Raw genomic sequence first — 14739 nt, 5'->3', positions numbered from 1 at the left:
ATTGGCTTATTCAACTGACCTGTTTAACTTTGACACGCATGCCTTTCACTGTTGATTTCCTGGGCAACTGGCACAATGTGTCATGCCCTTGCCAAGCATGCATCAGACACAAATACAACCCTAGATGGTTCTCAAGGGACAATAAATATGCAAGACAATATACAATTAGCCCAGTTATGAATTACTACACCACACATACAATGGGGCATTGGGCTTCTAAACATTGGCACTTTGAGGGAGGATGTTTTAAGATTAAATTCGATTTATTCTGTCCAACCAAAATTTGTTATTGAATTTTAAAGGCACTCACAATCTGAAAGTACAACACTTATCACAGGAACTATTGGGAAGGCCTTTATGATATACTTTCCTTCTCAAGGTATAACCCAAGATATTTTATAATGTTTACTACCCTACCCACCCATATTACAAACTAGATGTGATAAAGAAAATGATGCAAAATCATTTTTATTTGTAAAAAAAACCCCAACATTGACAGAAAATGACTGCACGGACAAAAATTTAAAGCAGGAATGGCAATTAGGTGGCTACATTTGTCCGAAGTATTTTTATGTCATCAGTAGGCCTGTCTTGGGTGTTTGTCTCAACCATACCAATGCGGTTTACCACTCCCATGCCTTGACACACTCTTCCAAAAATACTGTGCTTCCCATCCAACCACTGTGTGGGCCCAAGAGTCAGAAAAAATTGACTTCCATTGGTGTCAGGTCCCGCATTGGCCATAGCCAAAATACCTGCACCTAAACAGCAACACCAAACACCAGAAGCAAAATTACTGTAGTGATGCAACCTTTTTTTGTGACTATGGTCATGTCACAGAGGCAAAACTTTTAATATTTAGCTTTAATATAAAAGCTTTAATATAAAACTTACCTGTGAATTTAAGTTCGGGATTAAGTTCATCCTCAAACTGCTTGCCATATATAGAAGCACCACCTCTACCTATAAGCATACAAATACATTAAGAGTCATAATGAGTACAATTAACTACATTTCAGCCACATCTTTCAAGATCAGTCAGGGAAGCTGTAATAATCATTATCCCTTGCCTGAGTGAATAATGAAAACGTCAAACTTCAGAGCAAAATTAGTGCAAATAATCATTATGGTGCGACCTTTTCTGTTTCTGTCATTTTAGATCATTCTTATCACGCTGATGTCTGCTCAAGTACACATTTTTCTGATCAGTTGATTTTTTACAATATTAAAAAGGGTTTAGTGTGTGCTTGCGATTGGGTCAGGCCAGAGCCATTTCTGTCTATGGCTCTGGGTCAGAGGAGGGCATGGGTGGGACCTCGATACCGTGGCCCCACCACCCGATAACTACTGCGCAGACTCTGGCTACAAATGACATGCCCACCACAAGATGGCAGTACCGTATCCAAGATATTTTGGGTTCATTTTTGTACAGTGGGAGGAAGCAGAAATGCGTCGTCCATTCTTTTTACAGTTAATATGTATGTTCGACTTCATACAGCGTCAGTGGCGCCAACAGCCGTCTGCAGCCGGCTGACTTGAAGCAGCCAATTGCATTCACTGCTACAAGTCAGCCACCTGCAGCTGACTGTAGGCGCCGCCGGTGCTGCATGAAGTCGTGCTCAAGCACCCCAAAATTTCAATTCAGCACCCCTAAAAATAATTATAATAATTATAATAATTATATAATACTGGTAGTTCATGAAGAAAGGGACATCCTTAGTTTTTTTCCTTCATTCAATATTTTGCATAATAATACATAAATGTATTAATTGTTATCCAGTAAAATTAGAGATTATTATGACTCACCTTTATGAAACCAAATGGGTAACCTACGGGATTCGTGGGGGGGGGGGGGGGGTTGTGGCAGGTTGTAGCCAACATAGCATTTTACCCCTGCTTCCCAACTTTACAACTGGCTCTGCGACTAATCGTCACTCCTGATGCTTAAACCTCACAACCAATTACATCATCTAGTAGAAACAATTTTAATGCAATATTGAAAATGATGTCTATTGGATGTGTGTTAGCTTGTCAGTGAGGGATGCTTTTGACTTTTGCTTTTAAAAGTCGTTCAACACAGGTAATCCTGTTTGTTTAATTGTTTTTTATGATGTATGCAATACAAAAAATGTATTTATGGTTAAAAGAACATGACATTCTTTACAAGAACACAGATTCTACATAGATCTATCCTCTTAATTTTGCTCTTAAAGTGCACCAGATTCATGCGTTTAACTCTAAAACGTAATAAATGTTCTTCCGGGGGAGCATGCCCCCGGACCCCCCTAGGGTCGGGGGTTGCCCGTATCCTTTGCACCTTAAAAAAAAAAATACCTTGACCTGTATGCATGCCTGTTATTAGCAAGGGGGTCTAGCACTTTTCCAAGGCACTGTATTCTTGTCACATTGTCATTGGGGGCTGACCAACCTTAAAGGTCTGATGCTACAATCGCCCCTGCTATCCAGCCTTACATAACTAGTTAAACTTAATCTTTACGATTTTTACTTTAATGCAAATTTTGGAATGGTTAAAATTTGCCGCTAATCACTCCTTGTAACTGCGCTCGGTTGTCGCGTGACAGGGAGCTAACCGCACTCAAAATTTGAAGAGCTGAAAAGACACATGAACATTGTCTGGTGGGTGTTCATCATGTTTTGCCTTTTAGGGAGTACCAGTGCTACCAAGTAAAAAAGTTCATTTCAAGCCACGGAAGATGACCCTCGAAAATTGATTATTTAGCTATGGTGCTCTACTTTGTATTGTATAACTAGAGGTGAAAGTAAGCCGGTACTGGTAAGAATTTTTTTTTTACGACATACGCACAGGCCCGTTGCGACAAGGAAAGCAAAACAAGCAATTGCTTGGGGCGCCGAGCTGGCTTGGGGCCCCAAGACAACGACTGGTTAAGAATAAAATGCAACGACAAAGGTGTGAGCGCCCCTTTGATAGTCAATGCAGTAAAGTGCAATGACACTTTTCGGGATCCCCCTTAAGGGGCCCCTTTCATGATCTGTGCTGCTGGCAAAATACAAAAACCTCGTCGGTCGGCAGTCATCATGAAGCGGAATTATGCTTCAGGAAGCCAAAAAAGGAAGAAGAGAAAGGAAGAGGAGGATAATACAAAAACAAGATAGTGGTAAGTGATAAATTACACTGGATAAAATAGCTCTACTTGTCTTGGTGTAATTTTGCAGCAGGTAGGCTAGCAAAAATATGTTTATGTTAGTCCGTTAGACAGAGACTTAGTTTTAACATGCCGCAGTGCTGTGTCCAGTGTTGTTTAAATAGATCGGAGTTAAAAAAAACAAAACAAGTGACTTTCAACTGTCATTCTAGCGGGAGCGGGCTGCGGGACATTTTTTTCTGCCCAAATCAACAAAGTTGCCATATGATGGCATTTGTCTCTGCCGATTGGGCACTCGCATGTGCTGAACCTGACTGCCTGACCCTCATCAAAAACAGATACAGAAAGGTTATAGAGTGATACTACAGTGATAAGAAGTCCTAGTGAATGCTTGATAAGTAGACTATAATACAGTAAATAAACAAAAATAAATGATAAATAATTAGGCTAAGTGAAATTTTCGGCGCGCGCGCATTACACCTGTATCACAGTACCACCAACAAATAAAAACTACGTTCACCCATGAGTATAACCTCAGGTACAATGTTCAACTGACCTGTTCCTGTGGGATCCCCACCTTGCACCATGAAATCCTTGATGATTCGATGAAACTTGGTATTGTTGTAATAGCCCCTTCTTGCCAACTCAGCAAAATTTTTGCAGGTTTTAGGGGCATGCCTCCAATACAATTCAACAATTATTGGGCCCATTCTGAAAGTAAAGGTACAAATATATCAATAACAACCCGACTATACCGTTTTTATTTGACTCTTAATTTCTCAACAACAAACCTAAACAATCTAGTCTAGAGAAATGAACGGAACTGTTTGTATACTCGTGCCAAGCTGGAAAGCTGGCTTGCTACAGTACTGTACGTAGTCTACCTTCAAAAGTTCAGCAGGAGTAGTAGCTAGCTCCTACGTTTTAAATACTTTTGGTTATATTGTTCTAGCCATCACAACATACTTTGGTCGATGACCAATAACGATTACATAATGTAAAACAGCCCCTAAGTATATCAAGTGTAGACTATACTTAATTAGATGTAGCCTAGCGTTGATTCCTTCGGGTACTCGATGGGTAGCTTTACTAATGCTAGCTAGCTCGCTAGCAACTCACGTTGTATCCAGCGTAACAGTGGACGGCTGCCATGAATCAGGTGGTATTCCAGACATGATCGATTCCTCTATCTGGCAACGTGGATCCGCAAACAATTTTGATATATATATATCAACACCACTTAACCACGATAAGAGATTACAAGCCCAGTCTAGAATAAACTAGCTAGTTAGCAAGATGCCGATGTGTTGCTTCTCTTCTTCTTTTTCTATGACGTGAATGGCGGTAACCCATGTAAAAGTTAAAGGTAGGTACATTACCGCCACCCGGTGTCTGCTTCCTGTCTAAGGGCCCCTGGAACTTAAAATACCTGTCCAAGAGTTTAAAAAAAGCATTAAATTACAATAGCTACGATACTCGGACAAGAAGGAATATATGTAATATTGATATAGCTTAGCATAGGCCTATATCAATTAGGCCCATAGCCTATAATAATATACAGAGATTATTATTATTATTGTTGTTATTACATAAATATATTCAGCCCAGGGCCATTGAAAATGATTGGTCAATGGCTTTGCTTTGCACCTGTATCACCAATCGTCTTTGGAGGAAAGGATCCATCTTCTGATTGTCGTATGTCTTCCATTTTTTACTGTGTTTTTCTTGTTAACCTTTGTGTTTGTTTAGAGCCGGTGTTGTGTCATTCAATTTTCCTGTTAAAAAAAGTATACCCAAACAACCTTTGATTGGATTTGAAGGAATAATGCGACGTAGAATGTGTAGGCTTGTTATAACTAGCAAACGTGTGTAACAAATTTGCGGTAAAAAAGAGAAAAAAAAAGCAAGGTTAGTATTATGCACATCTGCCTACTTTGGCGACCCCTAGTAACAAAGCAAAGGTGAGAAGATGTATATGCACGCTCACCTGTATGTAAATCTTATTATATGTAGTGCCTTAAGTAACTGTAATTTAGACCATGGTATAGGCCAAAAGGTGGACTATAGATGCAAGGAAAAGTATGTAACAGGAAAAGAAAACAAGTTGTACATTTGTGTTCTTTTGCTGCTCTCTAGACTGCAAGAGATAAAAAAAAGAGAGGACATGCTATTGTGATTGTTCTGTTTATTTTTCTCACACAGATCTCAGGTGTCAGACATTCAATGTTCCATGCAGGTACAGTAAGCACAGCCAATCGGGAGCCACTGGATGTACAGTACAACCTCAAACTGGGGGAGAGGGAGAAGGAGCTGCCCTGTTATATAGTCATTTGACTGGTATTTAACTACAGGGTAGGGTGGAAAATCTATACAATGGACAAAGGAGGAAAGAGGAGGTGCCTATCTACCTTCAATAAATATCCTTCTTAAATCATTACCTAATCCATACCTCCCTACTGCTTCTCTGAATATTGTTAACTGCTAAGGGTGACCCATTTTAACATTGGTTCCCTAAACTCCCCAATAAGTTGGACCTTTTTTTAACCCCCCACAATATTGACCTTTTCATAAAAGCAGACTTCTGTATTCATTGTTATTTGATGAATTCTCCACTTGATAATTCCATGAGCAAAGTATTGAATATACCAGAGACAGATACCTGTTAAAGGCTTGAACAATGTAGATACTCTAATTCACTCTTGATCTTGTTTGTCTGGTTGTTTGTGCAGCACTCAGAGAACATCATTACCAGACAGTGTTAGAACACTTGTTACAGCCCAGCACTGCCAGGTAAGATGTGCTCGGGGAGCCAAGTAGACCTCAATCAACAATCCACTGTAATCTCTTTACATGTAGGACAAAAGTTTTAAGCATTTGGAAATGCTGTGTTTACAAACATCTTCCATCACCTAAAATGATTTGATGTACTTAATTGCAGAATTTAATGTTTTTTTTACTGTCTAACAATTTAAAAGTTTAAATAGCCAGTCAGTGTGTGAATTGCTTATTGTACTGCACACATATAAACTACAGAACTATTGTAATTAATTTGTTCTCTAAATTAGGCCTGCAGAAGGTCATCATCATCATTACCAGGCAGTATTAGAGATTACATTACTTCCAAAACTGCCTTGTAAGATGTAGATGGCCATCCAAAATTACTTACAACATCTAATGTCCGCTATAGCATAACAAAGGTACATTACTAACGTTCAAGAATACATATTTAATCATACTTATACTCTCTGTGTTCACATATACATTGGTATGAAGCTATCAATATAAAACCTGGGATTCAATCGAACCGGCGAATGAATAAAAAAGCGATGTTTGTGATTGAACTATTTAACTAAGCAAATGAGGAATTTAAAGCAGAGTTAAGTTGAGTGGAATGGAGATATCTTCAACTTCTCCCTTGAGCCTGAAATCCATCCAATCTTCTTGGGTCATTCTTATCCTCATTAAAGGCAAAAATCTGCCGTAAACTGACAAAATAGCTGTAAATAAATACTGAAAACTCGTGCATCTTCTGACCTCCCACCTTATATAGACACCTGGGACAGAACACATAAAATCACTTTGGTCTTAGTTTTTGCAATCCAACAAACACAAAATAAATGTTTTCTTATGAACTGTAGATGATAATAATTAACAACCATCAAATCATTAATCATCATATGTGAATTGTTGAGGTGATAACTACATTTGGCCAGCGGCAGCATACATTACTGGTCACCTGCTGACTTTAAACAGGATGTGAGAGTAATCTTACCTGTAGTCTCCTTTTTAATCATATAAAAGCAAGTAAGAGCAAGTCCCATCAAAGGACTTTGACGTTTTACTGAGGCAACCACTTCAATAGTTAACTCTATGTACAAAGAAGAGCCTCTTTGCTTCCATTCCAGTTCCATCTCCATTCCAAAACAGCCCTTGTGACCAAATAGCTGATCCTATAGAGATTGCTGACAAAACTATTCAGACTTACCTGCCCTAGCTGGTTTGTCTGGTCTTATATTGCTTGTTGTACGCTAGTCATTCATCATTGCGCATCAATGAGCAACAGGTGTCTAATGTCATTGACGCATAACAACATTTGTTTGTTTCAAATCTCAAGCCTTTTTGTCAGGAAATGAACACTAAACATTAGAATGTTGAGCCATCAACACCTATTTTTTAGGTCACTGAGTAAAAAAACAAACAGTATAAAAGAACAGAATTCAATTATTGTTACTTACTCCAATCCTTTCCAGTCAAAGTAACCAGAGCCATGGATAACATTTTGTTGCCGGTGTAGTTGAGGAGGAGGTTGTAATTCTTATTTCCTTTTCCATTTCACACCTACTACATCTGATTCGAAATGCAATCTCAGAGATACAAGGAAAGTACTGATCACTTCATGCTATACAAGCAGCAATAAAAAAGTACTAAGGTTTCATTGATGTCCATTGGCAAGCTGTGTGTGGTGATGTTTTTTTGAAACCTGTTAATTCAAAGAGTGACCGATGGTTAAAGTCTTGGTTTACATGTTCATCCCTTCAGGTCTTTTCCTGTGGTGCAACCAATCCAATTGCACTTTTTAATGGCAGGTGTTTCTTCTTATCTGCGATTGGTCCGTCAGCTAGAGTGTCGAATGACATCCATCAGTGTGCACAAAAGACATCAGTACAGTGAATTGCCACACCCTACACTATGTGCACTGCTTGTCTTCCTTGTTGCAAATACCCCCTTTGCCCCCGTTTTATATTGTGCTTAACAGCTGAACCATTTATGGGCAACAATATCAAATTTCAAGTTCCAACTCTTTGTATTTTGATAACAACCAATAGATCTAAAAGTAAATAGGCATGTTGTGACAAATCACATAAACATATCCTTGATTGAAGTTCATATGGATAGGAATGAAAGGAGATTAACATCAACACAAGTTACATTTCTATTAAATGTATAAGATCTGTGATTGTGATTGACTTCTTATTCAGAAGTGTTAATCTTTGTATAAATAGATAAACTTTGTCCTTTTATTGATAGTTAGTTATTCCCTGCCCCTAAACCTAGTTGTTCTGCTTAATGGGAGCGTGATCAAACAAATATATTTGAATGTTTGTTTTTTGTTTTCTTTCTTAGAGCTTTTGTACAGTAGTTGAATACAAAACAAAAACCAGCAGTTAACCAGCGAATTTATTGTTGAAACAAGACAAGGTCTGAGCCAGCCGGTGTGAGATTATCTAATGTGATATGGGATTAAGAGTAAATGCATCCCAGCAACCAGGTCCTACTTTGACTTGTACTTCTCTAATAATTGGGCCCAACGGGATGTTTGTGTGCCAGGTAGGGTGTTGCTAGGGGTGCGGTGTTGCTTGGGGTTCAAATGGCAGTCCCTAGTGTTGTATGTATCTGTGAAATGCAGGGCCGACCAACACAATTATGACTTCACTGTCCTACAGTTTGGATTGACCTGGCAAAAACAAAAATCATAGGAATATGTTATTCAGTGTTGTTCCCATAAACATATTCAGGTCCCCACTGTCTGGGTATTCCTCTATCAACCCCCTGCCAGGAACAGATGTTATAGCCACAGGTTAGGGGTTGTGATAGCCCAGTAGTGGTACACATAGGTGAGTCCTATGGGGATGGGGAGCTCAGGGTACTGAGGAGTAGGGTTGGGTTACTATGGGTACCAAAGCAAAGAAGATGTAAACTTGTCAGCCGGCAGATCCTGTTCCTTTATTCATGTTTTCCTCACCTGCAAAAAATAAAGATATTGAAAGGCCAGAGATGGGGAGAACCCAAACCAATTTCCTGACCATCCTAAATGGATGAAATTATGTGGAAGGATAATTATTTGAGAGGGGTATGGAAGTATTATGTAATTAAAACAAATACGTGAAAAATATTGTAGTTTTATTTAGAATCATCTTTATTTAAAAGTAAACATTTCTTTTTTCATCCCACAGTTCAAGTTCATTTTTACAAGGCTTTGTTTGGGCAGAGTGGGCAAGCATGTAGGTGGGCACTGTGAGGTGTGTGCGACTGGGACACTAGAAATCAGTGTAGAATGTTTTGCTTTATTGCAGGCATTATGGAGAGGAGAGGAGGGGTGGATGAGCTGGGCTTCACAACATTTGAATTCATTTTTTAGTAATTTAGCAGACGATCTTATCCAGAGTCGACTTACAGTAAGTACAGGGAGGCAAGTAGGGTGAAGTGCGTTGCCCAAGGACACAATATAATTTGGCACGTCCGGGAATCGAACCAACAACCTTCTGATTTAATAGTCCGACTCCCTAACCGCTCAGCCATCTGATCATTCAACACTATTCAACGAGTGAAAACCAGGGGTTGATCTTGAGGAAGGTCGTCAAATACCTTTTTCCCACTCTTATATTACTTTCATACTTAAGGTGGAGATCCGGGTATGTGCATCGCTGGACTTTCTAGCTTGTCTCTCAACTACCGATGGATGGCAGCAATGCGCTAACCACGCCCAGTCTGCCGGAAATTTGAAGAAGAAGAACCTCATTCACTTCACTCCTTCGTGTTACTGCCCTTCCTCTCACCTTCAGTTTATAACTTTCAAGGTAAGTAGTTAAGACAGTTAACTATTGATTTAATCAATTGGTAGCTGTGTATGCCACAACATTACTTCATGATGGATTGTGTTTGAGCTACTCAATACTGTAATGTAGCTAATTTTCCAAAATTACACCAGTAGTACGGCTGGTTTGCTAAGAAAGTCGTGCTACTCAGTTCTGTACTAAGTGAAGTAGCATAACTACTGCCGAAATCTAGCTACAGTTCTGTGCCTACCTCTTGCAATTTAATCAAATCATCACAGTTGATAGCTGATGCCGATATCTACCAGGTAGACTACACATTAAGTCGAGAAAATAACTAATGTTAACGTGGGCATGGTCAGTACTTTTTGAAAGGAAGTGCGTAGAAGCACTTGCTGCGGAATTATCTAGCGTTAGTGTTAGCACTAACCTAGCTGTTTAATTTGTTTTATCTCTAGCCTTACAAGAAAGTTGTCTTATTTGAAGTGTAGGTTAAAACAAAATGCGTGATTCAGTTAAATAAAATAGTTAGCCGGCCAAGCAGAAGCAACTTCGCGCAATCTATTTTTTTTACACTGTCAAAGATAAGTAGCGGATGTAATACATTTGCAGCCTACTATTTTATACAGATGCAGCTACATTGTAAATTACCATTAGGCTACCGTCGTGCGATTAATTAGACCAGCTGACAGCTCTTAATCCAATTAACTAGATTGCTAACTGATGTTAGCGTCACTAATCTTGCATCCAGGTCATGCCATTTTAGTGAGGGAGCTCTAGGTAAATGTATTTATTCCTAACGTTAGGGATTTTTACCTAAATAATTTAGTGCCTTTAAATTGGATGTATGTAAAACTATGCGTGAACATTTGTCAATGTAAAATATGTGAGTACATATGCGGTTTTATAGGATTTTCTGTTCCCCAGGCCCTACACCATGTCCATCCTGAAAATCCATGCCCGTGAGATCTTCGATTCCCGTGGAAACCCCACTGTAGAGGTTGATCTGTTTACTGACAAAGGTAAAATGTGTTTTTTGCTGAATGCAAGTAGGATATTACTTGCACAGATTCTAAATACTTTTACAAATGTACCTTGCTTGTAAATGGTCAGGACGGTATTCATAAAATCCAATTAAGTTTTAGTTATTTGTAAATGTTTTTTTTTTTTTTTTTGAAGAACAATTATCTAACCTCTCATTACCCTTGTCTTCATCTCTCAGGGCTGTTCAGAGCAGCTGTACCCAGCGGCGCCTCTACAGGCATTTACGAGGCCTTGGAGCTGAGGGACAATGACAAGTCACGTTACCTTGGGAAAGGTGTGGACCTTTACTGTGATTCATTTTGGTAGAGTTCCTTAAGGACTCAGATGTTATTAAACACTCAAAAGTGGCCTACATTTCAAAGGGACTTTCTGTCTCAAAATTATTTTATTTTCATAAGTGATATATATGGATATATTTATTGGTTTAAGTAAAACATTTTAATATAGGTTTCATTTGAGAGGCTAGCTGTCTCCACCATGTCTTCCCAGTCATCTTTACCCTCTCTCTTCTGCTGTCAGGTCTGAAAAAGACAAAGTAAGTTAGTGAGGTTTTATCACCATTGATCAGGTAATGATGCAAAGTAATACCAAAGCAAAGTAAGGCCTTGCAATTGTAAAATTTGTGGTCTAACACTGATATGGTCTGCTTGATGAATAACAAATGTGCATGGATTGCATCATCTCTTGAGTAATTTCAATGCCTAAATTGTAGATTCTTTATCCCTTAGCCATCCATAAATGTTTATAACTGACATTTTGGTGAATGCTGTGCAGAGTAGAGATGTGTTTTTTGCACAAGCACTACCAAAATAAAATCTATTTTTCACCACTGTGGAATGCTTACTCATAACACTTTGAGGATCATTTTACTGTACATGCATGTAGCTTTTTTATTCATAATTTCTTAATGTCTTGGTCAGTAATGTTTTCTTTCATTGCAGGTGTGTCAAAAGCTGTAGAGAACATCAATTCAACTCTTGCCCCGGCACTTGTTGGTCAGGTAAGAAAACATTTATGGTATCTCAGCCTTACTTAAGTAATCCCATAACCATTAGCATAATAACATTGGAATTGACATGGTGCTATGGAAGAGCAGCATAGGGTGTTGCACAATTTGAACAAGAGAATGGAGTCCTTTGGATGTACTGTAAATACATTCCTTGTTTTGGTTACACAGCTTTCAGTTAGTATTACCACATGCCCCACCTTGTCTCAACTTCATTAGTTATACCTTTAGACTGATGGTAAACAAAAAAAATTGTTGTGTGCGCTATCACGTCACTCCACTGTTTTGGATTTCAGGATGTGTCTGTGGTTGAGCAAGAGAAAATTGATCAGATGATGCTGGACTTGGATGGCACTGAGAACAAGTGTAAGTCACGTTTCAGACAACAAACACATGTATGGTTACCACTATGAGTGCATTCATTTATTTTCTTTTTTTGGTTTTGAAATCCAACAGCCAAGTTTGGTGCAAATGCTATTCTGGGCGTGTCTCTGGCTGTGTGTAAGGCTGGTGCAGCAGAGAAAGGAGTCCCCCTGTATAGGCATATAGCTGATCTTGCTGGTAATCCAGAGGTTATCTTGCCTGTGCCGGTAAGGCTAAAGCTGGATCAAAATTAATTGTATGGAAATACAGTATATGTTATACTAATTCACATAACCCACCTGGTGTAAAGTTGCATTTGTTCCGTTTTGTTTCCTGATTTTCCAGGCCTTCAATGTGATCAATGGTGGATCTCATGCAGGTAACAAGCTTGCCATGCAGGAGTTTATGATCCTGCCTGTGGGCGCCAGCACCTTTAAGGAGGCTATGCGCATTGGAGCTGAGGTGTACCACAATCTGAAGAATGTCATCAAGAAGAAGTATGGCCAAGATGCCACCAATGTGGGCGATGAGGGTGGCTTTGCTCCCAACATCCTAGAGAACCAGGAAGGTATATGAGCAAAGTGATCAAAAACCAGGGTTCCCAAAATGCCCCTGAATTACACTATGTACTGTTGTCCATTATATGATGCCTATTCACGATAACAATAAGTTATTCTTGGTGCACTCCAAATCACATGTGTGTTGCGTTTGTGGTATTTGTGCATTTCCACAGCTTTGGAGTTGCTGAAAGAGGCCATTTCCAAAGCAGGTTACACAGATGAGATTGTCATTGGCATGGATGTGGCAGCCTCTGAATTCTATCGTGATGGCAAATATGATTTGGATTTCAAGTCCCCTGATGACCCAAGCCGTTACATCACACCAGATGAGCTAGCTGACCTCTACAAGAGCTTTGTCAAGGACTATCCAGGTATATTGTCTACCCTTATTTAGGGTTGCAAAGGGGCGGTATATTTCCCCAAAACTTGGAAGTTTCCGACTTCTTTTTTGTAACCCTGCTCTTATTTTACTTATTAATTGTGGTTATTCCATTGTTTGAGTACTTTTTTGTTCAAATTGCTTATCATTTAAGGTTCACTATTTGAACAATGAGTCCCTTTTATTTTGACAAGTCCCTTGATCATTGTCTACATATCGTTTCTCAGTTGTATCTATTGAGGACCCGTTTGACCAGGATGACTGGGAGGCCTGGTCCAACTTTACTGGCAGCACAGACATCCAGGTTGTTGGAGACGACCTTACAGTGACCAACCCCAAACGCATCACTAAAGCTGTGGAAGACAAGGCCTGCAACTGCCTCTTGTTGAAGGTCAACCAGATCGGTACTGTTACTGAGTCGATGCAAGCGTAAGTTGGTTTATATTTTGTTATTCCGTATGGTTTTCCACAATATTCTGAAAGCATGAATGTGGAAGTATTGCCACTGTTTGAACACCAGTGATTTAAATTTAAATCTTCAATTTTTGTAGGTGTAAGATGGCCCAGTCCAGTGGCTGGGGAGTCATGGTTAGCCATCGCTCAGGGGAGACAGAGGACACATTCATTGCTGATCTTGTGGTGGGCTTATGCACTGGACAGGTAAGAATGAGCTGTTGGAAGAGTATCTTCCAAGTAGGATTTTGGTGTACTATTTGAACTTGTAACCTCAATACTGTTCTATACTATATTTGCAGATAAAGACTGGCGCACCCTGCCGTTCTGAGCGTTTGGCTAAGTACAACCAAATCCTCAGGTATGTTTTTCTTCCAACTGCTGCTGAAGATTGTTCCTTATACCTGTGTGGTTGCTTGACAGTATAGGAACAAAAACGTAACAACGTTTTCTAAAATAGTTTTATTATGAACACATTTTGGCAGAATTGTTTGGATTTTCATTTGAGTAAGTGGGCTAACCAGCTTACATCTGTAACAGTACTTCAACATATTTCAACCTCTTTAGGTGCAATCAATTAAGGGGGTGGGGTTATGAACTGTCTTTGTCACAATTATTAATGTTGTTATTAGTGCATGTTTAACCCCTTACCCTCTCTAAAGCTTGTGTTCAATTATTTTATTTTTTTCCCCACAGAATTGAAGAAGAGTTGGGAGACAAGGCTCGCTTTGCTGGAAAAAACTTTAGGAACCCACTGATAAACTAGAGTTGAGTCTTACCAGTATTTAACAATCAGCAGAAACATGCACAAACACTCACTGTAATACAGAGTTTATTGTAACTGAGTACTGACATTAAGCCGGCCAACTGAAAACATACATTGGAAAAGTGTTACTGCTTTCTTGTTAATATAAAGTTTTACGATTTGTTTATGCTTGGTCAAAATGTTGCTGCCCTAGATATACAAGGCTGCAGAGGGATAGTCACTGTAAATTGGGAAGTGTTGCAGTCAAGATTTCATCAATGTATACTGTATTTGACTAACTGTGTTAATAATAAGAGGAAGTTATGTATATTTGTGGAAGACACCAGATTTCTGAACAATGGAAGCTGTAGACTGTCTACATTTATAGATATGGTTAAATTAACTATTGCTTGAAATAAACATCTGTGCGAAATTGTTAGTGGTTCCGATGAATAATAAACTCGAAGTGTATATTAGTTTCTGTGGGCATAATTCTATTACAATACAGAA

At 39.1% G+C, this 14739-nt stretch overlaps 3 protein-coding genes across 3 annotated transcripts; 2 read left to right on the top strand and 1 right to left on the bottom strand.

Annotated features, from left to right (window-relative positions):
• Window positions 1-452: 452 nt before the first annotated feature.
• ppil1 (peptidylprolyl isomerase (cyclophilin)-like 1) lies at window positions 453-4433 on the bottom strand. Its single transcript, XM_084704291.1, has 4 exons — window positions 4245-4433; window positions 3682-3836; window positions 895-963; window positions 453-761 (listed from the first exon to the last, which is right to left on the bottom strand). The coding sequence occupies exons 1-4, from the start codon at window positions 4298-4300 to the stop codon at window positions 541-543; spliced, it is 501 nt and encodes a 166-aa protein (XP_084560417.1). The 5' UTR covers window positions 4301-4433; the 3' UTR covers window positions 453-540.
• A 5-nt stretch (window positions 4434-4438) lies between these two features.
• LOC146272603 (uncharacterized) lies at window positions 4439-10170 on the top strand. The gene is made up of 5 exons (XM_084705646.1): window positions 4439-4491; window positions 5328-5361; window positions 5855-5915; window positions 9527-9703; window positions 10138-10170. Exons 1-5 carry the CDS (start codon window positions 4464-4466, stop codon window positions 10168-10170), a joined length of 333 nt encoding a protein of 110 aa, XP_084561772.1. The 5' UTR covers window positions 4439-4463.
• On the top strand, window positions 9566-14705 carry eno1b (enolase 1b, (alpha)). Its single transcript, XM_084704290.1, has 12 exons — window positions 9566-9703; window positions 10607-10701; window positions 10902-10997; window positions 11665-11723; window positions 12026-12095; window positions 12186-12319; window positions 12438-12660; window positions 12826-13023; window positions 13259-13460; window positions 13583-13691; window positions 13787-13845; window positions 14181-14705. Exons 2-12 carry the CDS (start codon window positions 10617-10619, stop codon window positions 14248-14250), a joined length of 1305 nt encoding a protein of 434 aa, XP_084560416.1. The 5' UTR covers window positions 9566-9703; window positions 10607-10616; the 3' UTR covers window positions 14251-14705.
• Window positions 14706-14739: the final 34 nt, after the last annotated feature.

The sequence above is a fragment of the Hypomesus nipponensis genome, chromosome 9 (genome assembly GCF_054491055.1).
Source record: "Hypomesus nipponensis isolate SF chromosome 9, ASM5449105v1, whole genome shotgun sequence".
NCBI classification, from domain to species: Eukaryota; Metazoa; Chordata; class Actinopteri; order Osmeriformes; family Osmeridae; genus Hypomesus; species Hypomesus nipponensis.
The sequence above is the reverse complement of the archived record's forward strand: the minus strand, read 5'-3'. Positions and strand labels throughout refer to the sequence as shown.

What these genes read in the sequence shown, in the direction of transcription:
- ppil1 (XM_084704291.1), bottom strand. Translation starts at nt 4,300, where the DNA reads ATGTCTGGAATACCACCTGATTCATGGCAGCCGTCCACTGTTACGCTG. An exon ending in TGGGGATCCCACAGGAACAG is followed by an intron (nt 964 to 3,681) that starts GTCAGTTGAACA and finishes GTATGCTTATAG; the next exon opens with GTAGAGGTGGTGCTTCTATA. An exon ending in TCCCGAACTTAAATTCACAG is followed by an intron (nt 762 to 894) that starts GTAAGTTTTATA and finishes GTTGCTGTTTAG; the next exon opens with GTGCAGGTATTTTGGCTATG.
- eno1b (XM_084704290.1), top strand. Translation starts at nt 10,617, where the DNA reads ATGTCCATCCTGAAAATCCATGCCCGTGAGATCTTCGATTCCCGTGGA. An exon ending in GGATGGCACTGAGAACAAGT is followed by an intron (nt 12,096 to 12,185) that starts GTAAGTCACGTT and finishes GAAATCCAACAG; the next exon opens with CCAAGTTTGGTGCAAATGCT. An exon ending in CATCCTAGAGAACCAGGAAG is followed by an intron (nt 12,661 to 12,825) that starts GTATATGAGCAA and finishes GCATTTCCACAG; the next exon opens with CTTTGGAGTTGCTGAAAGAG.
- LOC146272603 (XM_084705646.1), top strand. Translation starts at nt 4,464, where the DNA reads ATGGCGGTAACCCATGTAAAAGTTAAAG. An exon ending in AACCCATGTAAAAGTTAAAG is followed by an intron (nt 4,492 to 5,327) that starts GTAGGTACATTA and finishes TTTCTCACACAG; the next exon opens with ATCTCAGGTGTCAGACATTC. An exon ending in TTCAGTTTATAACTTTCAAG is followed by an intron (nt 9,704 to 10,137) that starts GTAAGTAGTTAA and finishes TTTTATCTCTAG; the next exon opens with CCTTACAAGAAAGTTGTCTT.